At 44.5% G+C, this 18,964-nt stretch overlaps 1 protein-coding gene across 2 annotated transcripts; it reads right to left on the bottom strand.

Moving 5' to 3' along the window:
- Positions 1–1,458: 1,458 nt before the first annotated feature.
- zgc:163098 (uncharacterized protein LOC100037380 homolog) lies at positions 1,459–17,418 on the bottom strand. Of its 2 annotated transcripts, none has more exons than XM_035410599.1 (24): positions 17,275–17,418; positions 16,140–16,224; positions 12,214–12,325; positions 12,008–12,114; positions 11,804–11,871; positions 11,614–11,705; positions 10,962–11,026; positions 10,704–10,869; positions 10,103–10,308; positions 9,655–9,698; positions 8,397–8,501; positions 8,215–8,281; positions 7,648–7,811; positions 7,070–7,232; positions 6,227–6,306; positions 6,046–6,133; positions 5,803–5,931; positions 5,478–5,655; positions 5,265–5,360; positions 4,628–4,721; positions 4,386–4,539; positions 3,558–3,668; positions 2,893–3,131; positions 1,459–1,920 (listed from the first exon to the last, which is right to left on the bottom strand). In XM_035410599.1, exons 2-24 carry the CDS (start codon positions 16,215–16,217, stop codon positions 1,794–1,796), a joined length of 2,733 nt encoding a protein of 910 aa, XP_035266490.1. In that variant the 5' UTR covers positions 16,218–16,224; positions 17,275–17,418; the 3' UTR covers positions 1,459–1,793. The 2 variants fall into 2 exon arrangements, with proteins under 2 accessions (XP_035266490.1, XP_035266491.1); XM_035410600.1 differs by having other exon boundaries at positions 4,628–4,691.
- Positions 17,419–18,964: the final 1,546 nt, after the last annotated feature.

Genomic DNA, 18,964 nt, shown 5'->3' with positions numbered 1-18,964 from the left:
AGGTCGCCATTTCGTCCAAGGATCTCAAATTGAAGACTTGGAGGGCCACAGGATCTATTGTTTTTTTGTTAGCTGTTTAACTCATTGATTGTCTAAAAAGTCTGTCTCGTTTCCAGGGCCTAAATCGGCTACTGATTAAAAGGAAACCACAAAGGCCTGCAGCTTGCCAGGGCTGCAGTTTGAGATCCCTGGTCTTCACCCTTTTATCTACACTTTGATCTTCTGTTATAAATTCCCCACAGTCAGCGCTTTCCCTAGTAACTGTAACAGTACGTCAGACTCCAGGACATCGAGCCCCTGGACTGTTTTCACAACCTCATCGATTTCACTGGCCTCTTGATGAGACGAGACGGTTCATTGTCTTGCCTCACCGGAGTCAAATACACCTCATTCGCTTCGGACAAAAGTACCTCAAACCACGGTCACGTTGGCCAGATAAACCGTGAACGGTTCGCGAGGTGGAAGCCTGTATCGGCCGTAGGCTTTCTTCAGCAGCTGGATCAGATCTGTCACCATAAAAACCAATGGTCCGTTTCTTGGGTCCCCGGCATTGGCCGTTGATCTCGGCGCACAATTGGCCGTAGCATCGCCTCAGGAGGGCGGGGCTCATTTGACACGAACGCCCTGATTATGCAGCAGCAGCTCCTGCGGTCGTTCGGGAGCCTGAAGACTGACTGATGCACGTGAAGCTCGGCTGGTGGACCGCGGGGTGAACACAGGCGACGGACGGTAGACGGAGATGCTTTGTTGGAGAGCACGTGCTCTGTGCTTTACCAAACAGGCAGGGGATGTTGCAACAACAGGCCTATGAATACGACTGGGTATGGCAAGGCTAGAAAGATTATTTGAAAAAACCTGAGTACACACAAACGTAATATGACCAAGGTTTGGCAGCAAAGCTTTAGCCATCTTGTATAGGCATATACACATTCTATTCGCTTTAACGTTCAGGCAAGGAATGCGGTGCACTTGTTTTTGACTGCCCACCTCTTTAAAGGACATGAAGAAGCTGCAGAACATGCTGTCCTGTACCCGTACGTTGGAACTGGAAAGGTGAATAAATATTTCTGGGGAGTCTGGCATCTAATGTGTCTTGATTTTGATTCTGACTGATACTGCATTTAAAGCAGAGCTCCACCCTAAAATCTAATTTTGTTGGAGAATCAGTTTCTCCACTGATAATATCCAGTAAGAAGGCGCACAAATAACAAAATGACAATGTTTTCCCTATTCATTTAAAGCATCGCGTGTATCCAGAAAACCTTGAACTGTCAACACTGGAGGTATCAATGAAATGAAATCAAGTGTAAGTTCCCTTTAGAGATTCTGTGTCTCCAGAGATTCAAATAATATCACAACTGACATCCATGTGCCTCTCTTCACAGGCCAGCTGTTCAACAATGCACAAAACAGTCACGAACACAACTTCAGACCAAGCACTGAATGCAGGATTAGGGGTCGGATTAAGTGAAATATTTGACTTTATTGCTGATGTGGCATGAGTCGAGATCAAAGCGGGTGACATCAGCGAGTGTCGTTTATTGTAAAGTTTCAGGAGCGTATTTTCATCAACCGATTCATTTTTTTTTTTTAAACGGGGGGGTTTAAAAAAACAAAAAAATAAAAACCAAACACAGAAAACTGTACAAACGATGTTCAAACCATGACTCAAACCTGTCCTAGCACTGGGAGCTGTCAGAGGGGGGCCTCCAGGGGCACTGTGGGACAGAAGAGAGCACTGGAGGAGCAGTCTCTGCACCCCTGTCGGGTGCTGTTGGAGGGGGGCGGGGCGGTCAGTGTTTGCTCTTCTTCGACTTTTTGTGGGAGCGGTGCGGTGACCTCGAACTCGACCTCCAGGACCGCCTGCTCGGAGAAGGCGACCGGGACCGCTTGGACTTCTTCGGGGACTTTGATTTTGACCTTTTCAAAAGACGGCAAGAGAAAGGACAACAATTAATTTCACTACACGATAAAACATGAACTTGACAGATGAACAACTGACTTATGACAGGCGCTAATAAGGAACAGCTGGGAAATGAGACTAGAGGGTCCATCTTATGACAGTTACTGAACAGAAAATGTTAGGATAAACTGGAAAAGACCAACCCTAGAGGCAACTTATGTTTAGCACTCCAAAATACTGAATCCTGTTTTATGAATTTTTTGTCATTTAATTTCATTCACATTAAATTCATATAAACACCAATTCTATACATTGTACCAAATGCTTATTTCAGAAACACTGCCTCTTGTGTGAAATGCACTATCCTAAATCAGCAGCCTCTCCAAGATTTTGTGCCCCCCTTGGGACAAAATCCAATAATTACTGGTTTCAGAAGCCACCTCGCATTAAACACCAGGTACAAATCAATATCCAGCAGAATCATTACTCTGCATTTCCTTTTGGACAATGTTGTAGGCATAGCTGCTGTGTAAGATTATCTGTCTGTAGCTCTGGAAGGTTATCTGTCTAATTGAACCTTCTATTGTCACAAAACAAATTGTTGTTTGTTAGGTAAATACGACACAAAGTGATTATAAATGGGCCTCTGTGCCTTAGCGTTATCGCATTTCCATATTCCTCAGTGTAACACTGATGTTCTCCACTACTGTTTGTCACTGGCAGCCTCAGTCAAACGGGTTTTAATGTAATCCAAATATAATGAAACACAATTTTAACGACCTCAAACAAAGAGCAGCAAGCACAGCATGTCCCCAAGAACCAGTCAGACCCTGTTCAGTGTTGCCAACTCTTGTGAGCCAAAAGAGCCGCTAAAAGTGAGCCCAAAATGTGCCCAAAGCAAGCCCAAAATGAGCCCTAAGGGTTATCGGCGGACTTGGCAACGCTGCGCGGCTCTCTGGGCCGGCGGCGCGGCGTTAGCGGGGCCTTACGTGGCGGGGGAGCTGCTCCGGTATCGGTCCGTGCGCTCCCGGCTTCGCTCCTCCTCGCCGTCCTTGCTCCGCCCCCGATTGCGCTCCCGGTCCTGGCTCTGCTCCTTGCTCCTCTTCCGGTCCTTGTCCTTCCCTTTGCTCCGCTCCTCCACCTTCTCCTTCTTCTCCTCCTTCTTGGCCCGGTCTTTAGACTTGGGCGCGGACTTCTCCCGCTTCTCCTGATCCTCCTTGTCAAACTCCTGGGGAGGGAAAAGTGGGATTAATCACGCGGGTAACGGAACAGAAAGCAGAGTCAGAGCAATGTGCCGTCTGGCTGAACAGTGCACTGCTGAATCAGGCTACAGTAGTCTACTGTAATTCCACCATTTTACCACTGCTTATCTGCAGCTGCAGATGATGAAGCTGAAACACAGAAGCATTGGGGGGAGGGGAATGAGGGGGGCTCAATATTACAACTAGCTGGGGTTACATACTCGTAATGAATTTACAAGCTCTTAAATATTTTAAACGCTAACGTAACCAGCCAGATAACTAGTCACCTGCAGGAGCTAGAGCATATAACATTACATAGCTTATTAGCATTAGCTGGCTTCCCAGAGAAACTGTTAGCTGTACAAACAGATATCGCAATAAAAAACAGACTAAAACCCATAAGACAAGCTCACCTTCTGTAAAAGCTTGTTTCTGTAGTGTTCCACTTGCTGCTGCACACTCTTTCCAGGCTTCCGTGGCCTTTTCCCCGACTCCAGCTCATCTTGGAATTTCATGACCTTTAACTGTTACAGGCACACAAGAGGGTTACAGTAATGAGGGGCTGTAAGCGTGCTGTTTTACTACCAAACACATCTGATGTAACTGGTGCAATTCAGCTGATGGAAGAGGATGACGTGCACCTAGAGTATTTGTTTTTTAGCTGTGGCTTGTACAAACAAGCCAGGGATTGTGGACATTGTGAAAAGGAGCGTTGAAACAGAAACTGAGTTAATCACTGGCCCATATGGGGTAGTCTGTGTACGCAATATGCAGCCATATGGAATCGGCACTGCTCAGCATGTACAGTGACAAACCGAAGCTTTATGCTTACCACTCTGAAATAACCCCATAAGAGCAGCCATTACCAAAGAGCATCTGCTCCACATTAAGAGTTCATGATAATAATACATTATATTCATAAATGGGTAAGGAGCTGATCTTGTAACCTAAAGGTCGCAGGTTCAATTCCCGGGTAGGACACCGCCGTTGAACCCTTGAGCAAGGTACTTAACCTGCATTGCTTCAGTAAACATCCAGCTGTACAAATGGAAGCAATGTAAATGCTATGTAAAGTCGCTCTGGATAAGAGCGTCTGCTAAATGACTGTAATGTAATGTAATGTAATGTAAGCTAAAGCACAGTCCTGCTGAACTTACAGGAGTCCTGTAAAAGTGGACAGGGTATCTGATGCGCTCTTGCGATCCCACACGTCGCTAAGGAGGCTGTTAGAGCAGACTGACCTCCAGCTCTCGGAGCTTTATCCTCTTGCTCTCCGACAGCTCGAAGTTCCTCACGGAGCTTTTGAACTCGGCCCCGTCGAACTTGGAGGGGCTGGAGGAGTCGTCGTCGCTGCTGTCCTCCTCCGAGTCCCGCTCGCCGTCCTTGGGGTCGGCGCTGCGGAGGGACGCCACACACCTCAGCAAGGAGAGCGCGACGGCGGACGCTTAAAAAACGCTCCTTACCCCCGGGAGGAAGCCCTTACCCGACATTCATGTTGTCTTCTGAGTCCTGGTCTTCAAGTGCATCCCATTTCGATTCAGTGTTTGCTGAAGGATCAAAGCACATAAAAGAGGAAGCTGTAAATGAGCCAGGAGGTGTTAATTAGTGAGGAAACATTAATGAGTCTGATACAAAGCCACTCGTGATTTCAGAGAACTCCGCTCAGAACTGCACATTGACAGACACATTCATCCTGCGTTGAAGCGATTTCAGTTTACTGTGACACTGAAGAGAGCCTCATTATAGATAAAGACAGACTCATTTTTCATATTCAAACCCACTGAAGGCCGGGTTAAATACGTTTCCTAAGCAGTTTGGCCTCAATGACAAATACAAGTTAGTGCTCCTCTCTCCTCAAGCGCCAGTTTAATTCTGTTTCAAACTCAACTGCAACGGTTGCTTAAGTTATTTTTGGCCTGACAAGCGAAATAGTCTTACCCAGTTGGCAAATCTTGAAATGAGTCAAACGTTCACCTAATTGGCAATCTTTTTGTCTTATTAGTAAAAAAGCAATAGAAGTAAGATATTAAGTAAAAATTTAAGACTAAAATACTTGTTAAGTCGGACTTATTTTTTGGTTTTTGCATCAGTCAAGTGAAGATTCCAGTACTGACAGATACCTTGAGGCAGGACCTCTGCATCGTCCACTCTCTCCCACTTTGACAGGGCCACCCGCGCGTGAGGAAGGCTTTTGTCTTTATCTGAATTTTCCTCCACTGCAGGGGGAGACAGAAACGGTTAATAATCTTGGTCTGGTGACGTGGATCTGTACCTGCTACTCAGAACAAAAACAATCGATTTGATTTGAAGGCAAGGCACAGAGAGGGACTCACAAGGCATTCCGTCGATATCGTCCAGCGTATCGCCAAGGGGAACCCCGTCGATGTCGTCCACGGGCACCCCGTCCAGAGAGGCGGGGTCCCAGGGGTGGCCGGCCAAGGGCGAGCCGTCCACGTTCTCCAGGGGTACCCCATCAACGTCCTCCAGGGGAGCCCCATCCAGATCTGGAGACTACAAACACCCAGAATCCTCAGCACAGACCACCCTGTCTGCTCACTCAACTCCGACCGCAAGCAATGGCTTCTGATTGGTTAACACACAGAATGCTACAGAACCGCGCTAACCGTGCGCTAACGGCTGTGAGGGGGAGGTGCTTACCTCAGGCCGCACGACCACCTCCTCGCCAGCTCTGACCAGGCCCAGGAAAATGTTCTGCAGCTGGATCAGGTAAGACTCGGGGTAGATGGCCCAATCTTCCCAGGCCCGAAAGCACGACATGATCTTTTGCTGGTAACGTGAAACGAAGAGGGAAAGGGAAGTTAGTGTCCTTATTCTGAGACTAACCGCTGAATGTAACAATGACAGCGGTTTCTAAGTAGTGCAGGAACTAAAGTTACTCACCTTGAACTGCTCAGCTTGAAGTCTCGCCTGAACGTTCCGATACGCCTCGCTAATGTCTCCAAATATCTGGGGCAGCTTTGTTTCAAAGCTGACAGAAGAAAAAGGATTTTTGCATTTTAATGAGTCTATTTGACACTAGCAGGAATGTTAAAGAGTACTGCAAAAAAAAAAACATTCTTACTATTTTCGGTAGTAGGATGCATTGGCAACTTTGGCACTTGAGTTGTACAAGATATCAGACACCAAATACAATCTTGCAATCTGTCAGGAAAAAGAACAAGAGAGCACAAATGCTTAATGCTTAGGAGAAACCATGACAGCACAAATAAACAGAGCCTGTAGGGTTATAGCATTCACTACAGTGTTGCCCCTGTCATTAAATGGGTATGGAGGCCCACTGAATGGGGTCACCACTTTCCAATTTTAAAAAATGCACTCACCCACCAATTTTTGGTATGTTCAGTTTTTTAAAGAATGGGACTTGTCAGATAAAAACACCACAAAGCAAAAACCAGGGCACCCATTCAAATTACACTTATATTGTCCACTGAAAAGTAAATGATAAGTGTATGATTTAGGCATTTTTTTGGAGTATATGGCTAGTTTTGGAAGGTGGAAATACATTTTTCACTGCATTACTTTCAAAATGTATTACTTTGAAAATCTCACACACCACTCTCCAGTAATGAGCAATTTTTGATCAGGAAATTAAATGTACAACCCAGTGAGCTGTTCAATTTTTTTTAGCACTATCAGCACACTGATATTGCAAGCCTACATGACATCAAGATAGTGACAGGTGCACTTTCATGCTGCGCAGGCTTTAAAAAAAAAAGAAAAATTTAGCCAGTTTTCCCAGACTTTTCAAGGACAGTGGGATATTTTCTTTGGATATTAGAGGGATATTTTGTTTGTTGGGATATTAGTGGGATACATTTTTCATGACCAGGATGTGAACATTTTCTCGTTATTTGAGGTGAAGCTCTGCTGGCACGAGTGTGCACTCCGGGGCGTCTCCACGGACCTTCTTCTGCAGCGGAGTCTGCAGGAGGGACAGGGACTCGGCGATGCAGCCCACCACCTCCTCCGCCGCCTCCGCCCGCTCCAGGCAGAACACCATGGCGTCGCCCACGTCCTCCCTGCGCGGGGTCAGCGTCCGCAGGAGGGTCTCCAGCCTGTCTCTGTGCCTGCAGTGCGCACACGCAAACACAGACACACACACACAGACAGACAAACACAGACACACACACACACACACAGACAGACAGACACACACACAGACACACACAGACAGACAGACAGACAGACAGACAGACAGACAGACAGACAGACAGACACAGACACAGACACAGACACAGACACAGACACAGACACACACACACACACACACACACACACACACACACACACACACAGACAGACAAACACACACAGACACACAGTGTGAATGAACAGGTTAAGGAGTACGTTCCAGCATGACTGGACTTCAGAGGAACTGTATACAGTAGGCACAGGCTGTTCTACTGTACACAACCCACACCACCTTTCGTCAGACTGCTGGGCGTCTCTATCGCTCACAGACAATCCCTGACTGACGCTTACTCTGCCTTCAGCTGGCCTTTCTTCAGCTCTTCCTCCTCCTCCTCCTCCTCTTCGCGGCTGTCCTCGGCTCCGTGCAGGTAGGGGTTCAGCAGGGGCGGCCGCCAGATGGAGCCCCCCCGGAACATTCTAAAGTCTGAAGTCCTCCACTCATTGGGGGATTCGCCCTGAGACCAGAGGAAAGAGAAGAGTGCTGGGGTAAGCCAGTGTGATATTGGAGGACTTCCTATCTTTGTGTATTACCGATACTGTGATGCTGGAGGACTTTACACGCACACCACTGGTTGATTTACACAGGGTATTTCCTTCATGACCATGACATATTTAGGTTAGCATTTCTTTGTGTTTGGGGGAAGTACTGCTAACCACACTGTCGCTTATATCTGGTGTCACATGTATCTAAGGTATACTCAACTTCAACTAGAAATACAGATATCTGCAGTTTATTCACCCATCCTCCCATGGAGCTTTTCCCAACTACACCTTCAGACCATGTAAACTATTACAATGTCCAATGTATGAAATGAAAGCTGAAACATGGAAACAAAGCCAGAAGGAGACAGCAGGTACCTGTAGAATGGAGTACAGTTTCCACCGGTAGTAAACGTGCGCTTGACTCTTGTTATCAAACAGGAACCTGAAACCATTTCATTACAAAAAAAAAAATTGAGCGACAGGCATTTGAAATGGGACAAGCTTATGTAAGAACAGCGAATTAACTGTAGGAGCTTTCCGGAAATCCGTGCCCTCACCTGAAGTCCGGGTTATTCTTCTCGTTGCTCATGATGATGGCTTCGAACATGGGCCCCTCGCGCACCACAAACTCTATCATCCTGTGGATGAGCCCTAAGAGGTTTCTGCGGAAGAAGAGGGAGACGTCATTCCCCGGCCTCCTCCGCGCCACGCCCACCGGCCCTGCGCCATCTTCCTCTTCACACCCCCCGTCTACTCTCACTGCCAGTCCTATGGAGGGCTATGCGGCACGTAGGGGAAAACACACACGTCTGGCGCTGGAAGTGGAGAGACAGCCTTTCACTCAGAGCAGAGGTCAGGGCAACAGGAGGCCATGCAGCGTTTGCTAAACACAGTGAAGACGCCTAGCCCTCATTTCCCTTCCCAGACAAAACTTCACTTATGGATGGGCCATAGAAATCTACTGCTTCTGTACAGGCAGGGCATTATTACTACTATCAGCTACTACAGGCTTGAGTCTGAACTGAAATCATTAGGCCTCCAACAACTGGCTGCTAGAGACATACACCCCCGCCCCCCCTCCCCCCTCAAACCCCACCACCCAAAAGAACACATCAGGCCCAACAGTGAGGCCTGACACTTAAAGCAACCACAACATAAAATTAGTATGTTTCTCTCTGCTCAAACTGTACAGGCATGAACCAGTCCTTGGTGGCGTTTTGGCGAACAAAACATTGTCAGCTCAATGAGGTCTAATGTACCAGCATTTATCCGTCTGCTACAGCATAAGCCTGTTCTGCATAAGCCCTTGAGGACATGAGTGCTGCTGGCCTGGTGCTCTTCCTCAGTGTCTAACAGCCTAACAGGGAGACTGGAGTGACTGGAGTCACCCTTCACTCTAAGCACAATGGCGGAAAAAGGCCTTTCAGAAAGAAAACTGGGCTCTCAACTGTAGCGAAGTCCCCAATTCTCTGAGCAAAGGTGCATTTCCAAACAGACTTTTAAAAGCTTACAACTAGCCTTGCTCTTGGGTAGCATCAAGGCATGCGCATACAAAAATAAAGGGGGATATTAATTTGTAGATGACTCAAAGCAATGTGAAATAAGGGAGAAAAAATAAACCAAACTTCCCATAAATGCTAGGCAGACAAAATGGCTTCTTTCTCGGCACCGTTTTTAGTGACATTGCTCGTAGGACTGGGGCACTTCTCTCTCTTCACACATGTAACCCAAACACTTCTGTCCTCTGAAACTGAGCTGTAACAATGGCGGGTCAGTCGTAGTAGCAGTAGTAGTAAGAATGGATAGAGAGTGTACCTTTCTGTCGGGATAACCACTTTGACTACGGCTTCGGACAGAGTCTGTACGTGAAGTCAAATCAAATAGTGAAGATATGAAGAAAGTGAGTATTTACAGGTGAAAAAACTGCAGGCTATATACAGCATTGCAAATGATCAGAATTGTAGTAACAGTTGTTATATAATAGTGAAATATATTCACTAATTAAATACACTTATTTTGGGGAAAAAACTGTCATTTTGAATCAGTAGTTATAATAGCCCCCCAACAAGTAAAATTTCCATAAGAGAAATGATTAAAAATACACTGAAGTAACTCATGGCTCCAATAACACTAGTAAGATACTACATCATATCTCATTGATATCTCATTCTCCACTACCCTCCTGAGAAAAAAACTAAGAACTGATCAAACAAAGAGAGAGCAGTGAACCAGAGAGCCTTGTCCTGTAAAATCAGTGTGTTACCTTTTCGAACTCCTCCTTGGACCTGTTCAAGGGCTTGGTGAAGTCGTTGCGGAACCTCTCTCGAGGCTGAGCGTTGAACGGCAAGCCCGACGGCGGCGGGGGCGTGGACGTTTTTAGCACGCCTATGGGCGTGTACAGCGGCTGGGGCGGGATGCGGACCGCTTTGCCCCACCCCAGCTTCATTTCGAAGCCCATAACCGTTTTGCCTGCAACGAAAGCAGGCTCTCATGCAACCCACCACAATTTAAAGGATTCACAAAGCACAATTACTGAGTTAGCTGGATAACGGCACTGAGTAAAACCCGGAACCCTCCCAAATCTGAAACATGGACTGAAATAAAGAGATCCAGGTTTTACTCGCAGCGCAGTTATCCAGCCAACTCAGTCATCCTGCTTTGTGAAATACCCCCCTGTACTACGTATCAATAACACTAAAATTACATTAAACTTGTAGTAATATAAGCATTCTGAATTTATTACAGCAGTTCTATACATCGACAGTGTCAGAGTGTCTTCTAAATGGTTGTATCGAAATACAGATAAACGGAAAGAATCTAAATCAAAGAGAACGGCGTGCCACGCAGAGGGTTCTCTCGCGTACCGTCGAGCGCCGCCAAAGCTCTTTCTGCGTCTTTGCGAGTCATGAAGGCCACGAAGCCGCGGTTCGTGACCCTGGTGCGCTCGTCGTCCGTTCGCGGCCACATGATCTTCACGCTGGCCAGGGGTCCGTACTTCCCAAACTCTTTACACAGCATTTCCTCGTTCATCTAGGAGAAAAGCCAGAGCAATGCCATTTTATCACCTTCTACCCAACGCCTTCTATTTTTCCTTCACAATGATATTGACGCATCTCGCTTACCTTTGGGTTAATGCATCCAATATAGAGGTTGGTTGTCGTGGGCATGCCAGGGTCATCATCGAACACTGGAAGAGGCAAGAATCTTTACATTAGACACACATATTTCTGTTTGTATAGCCCATTGACAATATAAAATATAAATAATAAATTATGCATGGCCACGATGTGCACAGATACAACAGTCAGCAGTCAATCCCTGATACTCGCTCTTTCTCCAGGGAGATTAAGCACTTAAAACACAGCATGTACTCGAAAGGGGTAAGTAAAGTCAGTAGAATTTAAATGGCACCGGCTGCATGCTGTACAAAAAAACTGACATGCAATTATCTGAAATGCACTCACAGGGATTTTTGCATAAGAAACTAAGCCGGGTAAGAACCTGGGGCAACTCGCTATCCCACTCCACTGAGCCAGTGATGAACACTGGCACTGCTAACACGCAGGAGCTTCATCATCGTACTTCAACTGCAGCGTTAAAAAAGAGGCTCGACGCTAACACGGAAAACGGTTCGCAACGAGCACGCTGTAAAAGTTTGCGATGCTGGATCGTTCGCCGTGCACATTTACGCAGTTACAGCGTTCTGACCCCAGGCCGTCCGTCTTACTGTCCGGCGAATTCGTTTTCCGCGGTCAGGCCGCGGCCGAGACTTACGCGAGCGGCGGGACGGGGGGAGGTCCAGGTCCGTGAAGCCCCCGGGGTCGTTCTTCTTCCGCTTGTATCTCTCCTCCCGTTCCTCCTGTATCCTGAACACGGTGAGCACAGGAGCGTTAGCCTCCGTTTCAGCACCAAGCCCAGCCCCTTCCCCGAACATGGCGCTGAACTCTTCTCAAATGAAACTCACTGCTTTAGCTCCTCTTTAAACAGTTCAAGGTTGCTCTTCTTCTTCTCTTCAGTCTTCTTTTTAGCGACCTGTACAGCAGAAAGTTGATTTATATCATAACAAAACATTTTACCAACACATGGCCCCCCCATTAGAGTGCAAGAGCGGCTCCGCCATGTTCACTGTGTGTCAGGCGTTTGGTGAAAGCTGGCGAGGCCCACGCACAGATTTCCTTTCCTGCGCCGGCACGGACGAGGCATTCTGAGGCGGTGATGAAAATTTGGTGGCAGGTCGGTAGAGTTTGGTTTTCTTCACCTCCGCGGCCTCTTCCTCTGTTAAAGAGACGGACGACAAGGCCACTGAACGTGATAGCCGCAGCGGCGATATTTAAAAAAAAAATTCCGATTCACAGACTCAACGGCGGCCCTGACCTTTAGTAGCGTTCACAATACCGCCACGCACAAACGTCTTCACGCCGCTCTTCTCGTTGCCGTCGAAAGACGCTAAAAACTCCTCAAAAACCTCCGCCGCCTTCTCTTCTTCCTGTCAAACACACACAAATTGACATCTGATGTTCCAATGTTACATAACCTTCACTCCTATGACATACCCACTTACCCAATGCAGTTTACTAATGCAACGTGGCATTTTACAGATTATCCACAAAACGCTGGATACTCACTGAAGCAATTCAGGCTAAGTAGTTTTCTAAAAAGGTACAGCGGGCCCACAGCCAGAAATGAACACGTATTGTGTTTTACCATAATGGCACAATGTAGGCCAACCAAACTGCCATGGCTGAAAAAACCATGACTGCCAGGAGATTTAACAATGAGCAATGACAACCGGAAAGTACTCTTACAAGAACTAAATTCTGTCCTGACTTCTTTCATGCAAAAATGTGTCGTTATGCCACAAGCAGTACTTCACAACCAAGGACAGATATAACCAGGTCACTCCAGCAAACCACAGACCAAAAACCTTTTTTTTCTTTCTTTTGCATTATTTTTACAGTCAATTCTTTTTTTTTTTAGCAATCAGAATGCCATTAGCCACATGGGATAAGCCTTTTTTCATTGAGTTTGAAGTACTAAAGGGAAACTGCGTGGTGCTAAACAAAAAGGCTCAGCTGGGATTTGAATATGAAAGGAAGCACCGGCCGCATGCGTCTGGTGAGAACGACAAATCCGGCCGCCACAAGTGCACACTCACTTAGCAGGTTTCATTTGCATGCGCTGTGCATATGTGCAAAGTGTGTTGGAACCTTTTCCTTTTTTGCAGTTGATGTAGGTTGGTTTACCTTGGTCTTCCAGTATATACACAGATAAATAAAGAGTGTATATGTGGTGTGTATAGGTTTGCATACAGCTTTGCTTTGTGTTCCGGTATAGATTTGTGCATGTGTGTTTAATCTTGTGGTTTCAGTTTTTGGAGGTCATTCAGGACCTGACCACCAAAACTACAGACAGGACCATCAGCACTGATTTACTGGGTACTTAGTTTTATAGTGCGCTAGAATTCAGTAGAGTGCAATTCAGGAAAAATCCATTATGTTACAGCTTACGGGTTTGCATTTTATTTTTTAATCAAATGAATCGCTGTGTAATCTTCCCCAATTACAACGATACGTTCAAATAGAGTTCAAGACAAGCCACCGTTTCCAACTGAATTACAGGCAACAAAACTCAAAGGTGCAGAAAATGCAGGGCCCATCAATTAACCTATCCAAATGCACAATACAAATATAGTATCCTAGTTATAAAATCATGAGCAAATTACCGCTGGGTTTTATTTTGCGTGACTAAAATCGGACCCATTTATGCCCATGCTGAACAGTGCAGTTTTCTGTCCTAAGGCAGCGCATTATGCAGGCCTCTTGTGGAAATTCCTTTGAAAAGAATGTACCATATAGGCTATACAGCCATACCTCAAAGCCAGCTACAGCTTTATATAGGCTACTTAGGGTCATTGTGACTTAGTCAAGCAGCCCTGCGAGTCCCTAGCCTGTCTAGAAAAGGCCAGTATTCACTCACTCAAGTTTTGGGCTTCCATGCTATTTCCATGCAATGCTTTCCCCAATACAGTCAAAAAAACGACTCATAGCCTACCTGTAAAAACAAATATATGTGAATTATTATACATATTTGTGATTTCATGCAGTGCATTGCATGTACATAATCTTATTGTAGTACTCTACATGTGCATGAATGGCCACTATTTAGATATGTGCACTAAAACAATTACAATATTGCGAGAGGAAAAAAATGTATTAAAATATTTGCTGAGCACAGAATGCAAGCCGCAATTACAGCTGGAGGACTTCCCTCAAACCGCACTCCTTTCTGAAATCAGAGCCATACAGCACATATCAGTGTATGGAGTATGAAGATAAAGGAAGTACATGTGGTAACACCTTCAGCCATTTCCTTCAAATATAAACTTTATTTATAACTTACAAGGGTGTCCATGTTTAAGTCAAAGTAATGGCTCTGATGAAAATGCTAGGAACACGGCCAAGAAGCAGATTTAATCTAGAAAAAATAAATGATCCCGCCTAGCTACCGTGTTGGCTACATTATTAACAAAGACTGATTGCAATTTGCAATTTTAATCTGCCAAAAATGTGCTAACACAAATACGAAATTAAATACGTTGAGATTTAACTGGGAGAGAGAATTATTTCTGGCTCAAATGCTTCCAATTTCCAAACCCTCTAGACACAGTATCCAAACATTGCTGACAAGGGCTGTCAACAACTGGTCTCTACTGACTGGTGGTTTGATTATACTTCTTCTGTTGGATCGGAGAGCTCTCTTTGACATCGTGAAACCATAAAATTCTCCTAAATCGCATGAAATTCCTCTTACCCAACATTCACATTAGGCATGCAAGAGCACTGGAAGTGCCTGTCTTTCAATAGAGGCACACACAATCAGAAGACTCTCCGTCTACAGAACTTGGTGAAATCCAGATGGCGGTGGAAAACAAATGAGGTAATAGTGTGGAGATTCCACAGAAGCTTCCCCAAAATGAATGACACCATCTAGTCCATCATGAAGCAAAATCCAATGTGTCTAGATTAAGCACTTTACTATGCTGAAATTGAAATGGTTCGTTTTTCCGATCTAGTTTACCCCATAATCTAAATATTAGCTAGTGAATCATAGTGTTGTCTAGCAAGACAGCTTCTCTAGTTTTATCTAGCTTACATGTATGTTTACCTAAGCTACCCAGCTTTATCTTGCTAGAGAACTCAGAGAACTACCAAGCTGGCTAGCCAACAAAAAACTAGCCAAGTCCTTAGCTTGCAGTCTAATTGTCAATAGCTGGAACTATGCATTCTTAAGCAAATATGATTTTCATTAATAATGGATATTACAATGGCAGGCTGACAGTCTGCCCACTGAGAAATGTGCAAGAGGCCTCCAAAATGGCACTTGACCTGACCTGCACTCTCCCCACCGTTAGGCACAGTATGCAATATCCGCTTATGGCTTCACAGCAGTTAGACATTCCTGCTGCTGGGCTTGACTGCTTCAGGGCATATCTCTAAAGCAGGCAACACTGTGTGTCACCTGGCAATTCCAAGAAACTTTAAGTGCCTTTCTTACCCTTCATGCAAGAAGTCCCACAAGGCTTAGTACAAGGCCTCCACTTGCAGGTCTACTGTATATATAGGCCATCGTATTTATGTCTTCAGTACACTATAGTCTAGTTCTCACTCCTGGGTCTGGTACAATCATCCTTGCGGGTATAAGCGTAAATAAGCACCACTGATTTCTCTGCCTTCAGTTGTCATAACTATCTGAAGTGTCTCGAAAATGTGGAAAGGTCCTATATAAGTACAGAAAAACTACTATCAGAACAGGCACCAAACTTTCTAATGTGAGGTAAAGCAAGGCTTTTTTGTTTTTTGTCTTTGCTTCAACAGTTTTGTATTCTCAAGCTGTCACTGCAAATAGCTTCCAAAACGAGAGCATCGTTTAGACAGACACAACACTCTGTGTCTAGACCTTTCCAATTCTACAGAAGTCAAAAGAAGCAAGCAACCGTAAAAACAAGGAAACAGCAAGGTTTGTACAGTAAGTATATTCTTCATCATACCATTACTTTCTCCAGGGAACTTCAGCTGCAGGTTAAGTGAGCGAGGTGCAACTGAAAAGCTGCAGCATTAAAGCAATAATAAATTCTGGGATGCATGGAGCAACAAGTGAACAAATGTGCCTTGAAGTGTGTCTGTCTTGGTTCAAATGAAACAACACTTAACTCAATCACTTGCAAGTAAAAGATTTAAAAGTGATCTACTTCAGACAAGTTACACCAAGGTAATTTCTGTATGACTGGTCTCTAAAATTACCTTTTTCTTCAGCTCCTCTTGTTCTTTCTTGGTTAGTGTCCTCTTCGTAGCAATGTGTTTCCCTTTTTTGTCTGCCATGTTCCCACTACAAATTAAAACACCTTAGTTTTAAAAAAGCTTTGATTTAAAAAAAACTAACTTGCCATTGCTCGCTCTGTGGTTTTGTTCCATTATACGTCTAGGAAGCTATGGATGGGGGCGTAGCGAACACGTGGAACGAGTTAGCAGGGGAAGGCATTTGTTAACTTTAGCTTTCATATAAACTAGCCACTTCATAACGAAATGCATGACCTCTAGATACCTAGCATGGTGCACTCAGCATGCATGAAAACAACTGTTTGTGAACTAGGTTAGCCATTTCTGTAAATGGCAATAGCTGGCTAGCTACAGATACGGGCCTAACAAAAAACACAGTAGCGTTGGTTTTAGTTGCTTTAAGGTAACTATCATTAATCCAACAGAGACATATCGCTAGTTACCAGTTGGCCGATCACATAATGATTAAGTTAGAAATGCAGCTGTACTGCTAGTATACTATACGGATAGTAACAGTTATCTTATGACAAAGTGTTTATCTATCTGGCTTTCATAGTTTCCCACCGATTAGCAACAGCATGTGCTCCTATATAACCAAGTCTGTGCAGATATATAGCCAAAAAATATACAGATACGTCAAACTAGCATAGTACGTAGCTAACTACAATAGCAAGCAATTGATTTTTCATCAATCGAGTTGATTTAACTGAGTCTAGCTAATGGAATCTTGTGATAGCCAAGATAACAATGTAGTCTAGCTGACGCGTTAGCAATACATGCAGCGGCACGAAACATTTCACAAACTATTACTATTTGAAGACATAACATAAATCAGTAAAATGAGACAGTATCTTGGTTTTACGTAACGAATAGTATCGTGCAGGGTTAATAAGCTAACACGGTAAACTAGCAGGCTAGCTATGTAGCTAGTTTTTTAACCTCGCCACTCATTGCTGGATAGCAAGAATGCTAACTAGCAGTCAAGCTAACCGTATTTCGGTAGCACTTTGCTACACTGTTATTGCTTAATAAAACGCACATAATATTCTATGGATGTTCTGCAATGTGCATTAATGACGACAGAATGCTATCGACTTACAGTTATGTTACCAAATGTCGAATAACACACAAGACGTTTGTTATTGATCCGCCATGTTGAGTTTACAGAATTGCATGAGCCCGTCCAGTCCCAGTTGAGGGAGGTACGCACCACCTGAAACTCTTCTTTCAATTGGCCCACAATAGACAACCGCTGTGTTGTCATGGGTTACCGTCGTGATGAAGTAGGGTTTGAGGTAGGTGTAATTGTATGCTTATTCCTCAGATGGAAGCAGGCAGTGTATGCATTTTACTATATCTATACTGATGTAGTTAACAAAAACGTTTTTTAATGTGCTATGTGTCATTTAACCAGAGACCCACAGTTTCATCATCAAATCGACAAGTGCTGGAATTATGTAACGCTTAAGCAAAAAAGGGGGACTGCATATGTCACAGAATTTAGCCCCATAGTCCCTATGCCAGTGAGCCCATCGTGGCTGCTTCCTCCTCCAGTGGTGGATTTCGAAGTATTGGAGTATACAGATAGATAGAGAGGGGACTGGTCCATCATGTAATTTATTTAAAAGCAGAATGGCTACGGATCAAAAGGCCCGAAACAGGTCGAACTGGGTCAGCCTTTGACCCGATAATGGGTTCAGAATGAGAAAGCGTGCTACAGATCACCTAGCTGTATCCACAACAGAGTTAATAGATATTATCTTTGAATTGCAGTGAGGGGAGGAAGTTTTGCCAGCCTGTGTAGTAATATGTTCTGATTCAGTGCAGTTGTAATGGACCGGGCTGAAGCGTTTCACAGCATGATAGCCAACCGCTTCCGAATCTTAGCACCCTCCCCCCTCATTTAACCAATGAAAACGCAGATGGTTGTAGAAGACAACTAATGAGAACACCAGTCTTAGGTGGTTCCTGGTACACCACATATGTTAGAAAAAAATAGCGCCGAATGCTGCACCTCCGAGTCCGTCTGATTTTTTAGCCGATACAGATTCAACTAACTCTAAGTGCAACCTAATTTAATACATGTACAAGTTAAGGATTAATTCCAGGACGGTGATTTGTGTAACAGTTCTATCTTCATTGTTCAAATCCTAGGTATCTGACATAACCACGATTTAATAATAATTAGCAAATGGTTCCCACAATGCACTTGTTCCAAGCTTTCTCAGACAGCAGTGACTTGAATAGTTTTTCTTTAATGGAACGGATAGACGCCGCCGCAGGTGTGGGGAGGTTACTTTTGCCACGCCGTTTTGCAGACATAATTTCCATACCACTTTTAAGCAAAAATACACACACATCTCTACTGTCTTCATTTCAATTTGTAATGCTACCGAGCGTGCGTGTTCTAGTAACAGTGACAGCCAACTATTATGGGATGCTGAATAAAAGGAAACCATTTGCATTAACCTTTCGAAGAGTTTTTTTTTTTTTTTAATGTTATTATCCCCCCATAATTCTAAGGCAGTGTTCTCGAACTCTATTACTTTCACGCCAGTAGTGATTGTTACATAACAGCATTAGAATGTTCAGTTAGGCACTCACACCTTAAAGGGTTAATACGACGGCATGTTAACGGCTAATCTATTGCAAACAAGATCGCCCTATATTATATAGGCTAAGTGAAAGAAATAATGCCTACATTAAAAAACGTGTCCTTAATTTTCATTCACTGTCTTTTTATAAAACCGAATAAATGTTGATTTCAAATATATATTCAGATTCTGAAT

Source organism: Anguilla anguilla, chromosome 3, assembly GCF_013347855.1.
Source record: "Anguilla anguilla isolate fAngAng1 chromosome 3, fAngAng1.pri, whole genome shotgun sequence".
Lineage (NCBI taxonomy): Eukaryota > Metazoa > Chordata > Actinopteri > Anguilliformes > Anguillidae > Anguilla > Anguilla anguilla.
This window is presented reverse-complemented; position numbering and strand designations above follow the sequence as displayed.

Bases quoted from the DNA above. Each gene is read 5' to 3' on its own strand.
- zgc:163098 (XM_035410599.1), bottom strand. From the start codon at position 16,217: ATGGCAGACAAAAAAGGGAAACACATTGCTACGAAGAGGACACTAACC. The intron at 8,502-9,654 runs GTACACTCTCTA...CTTCTTCCGCAG, and splicing joins GTGGTTATCCCGACAGAAAG to AAACCTCTTAGGGCTCATCC. The intron at 4,722-5,264 runs GTATCTGTCAGT...GCTCATTTACAG, and splicing joins TGCAGAGGTCCTGCCTCAAG to CTTCCTCTTTTATGTGCTTT.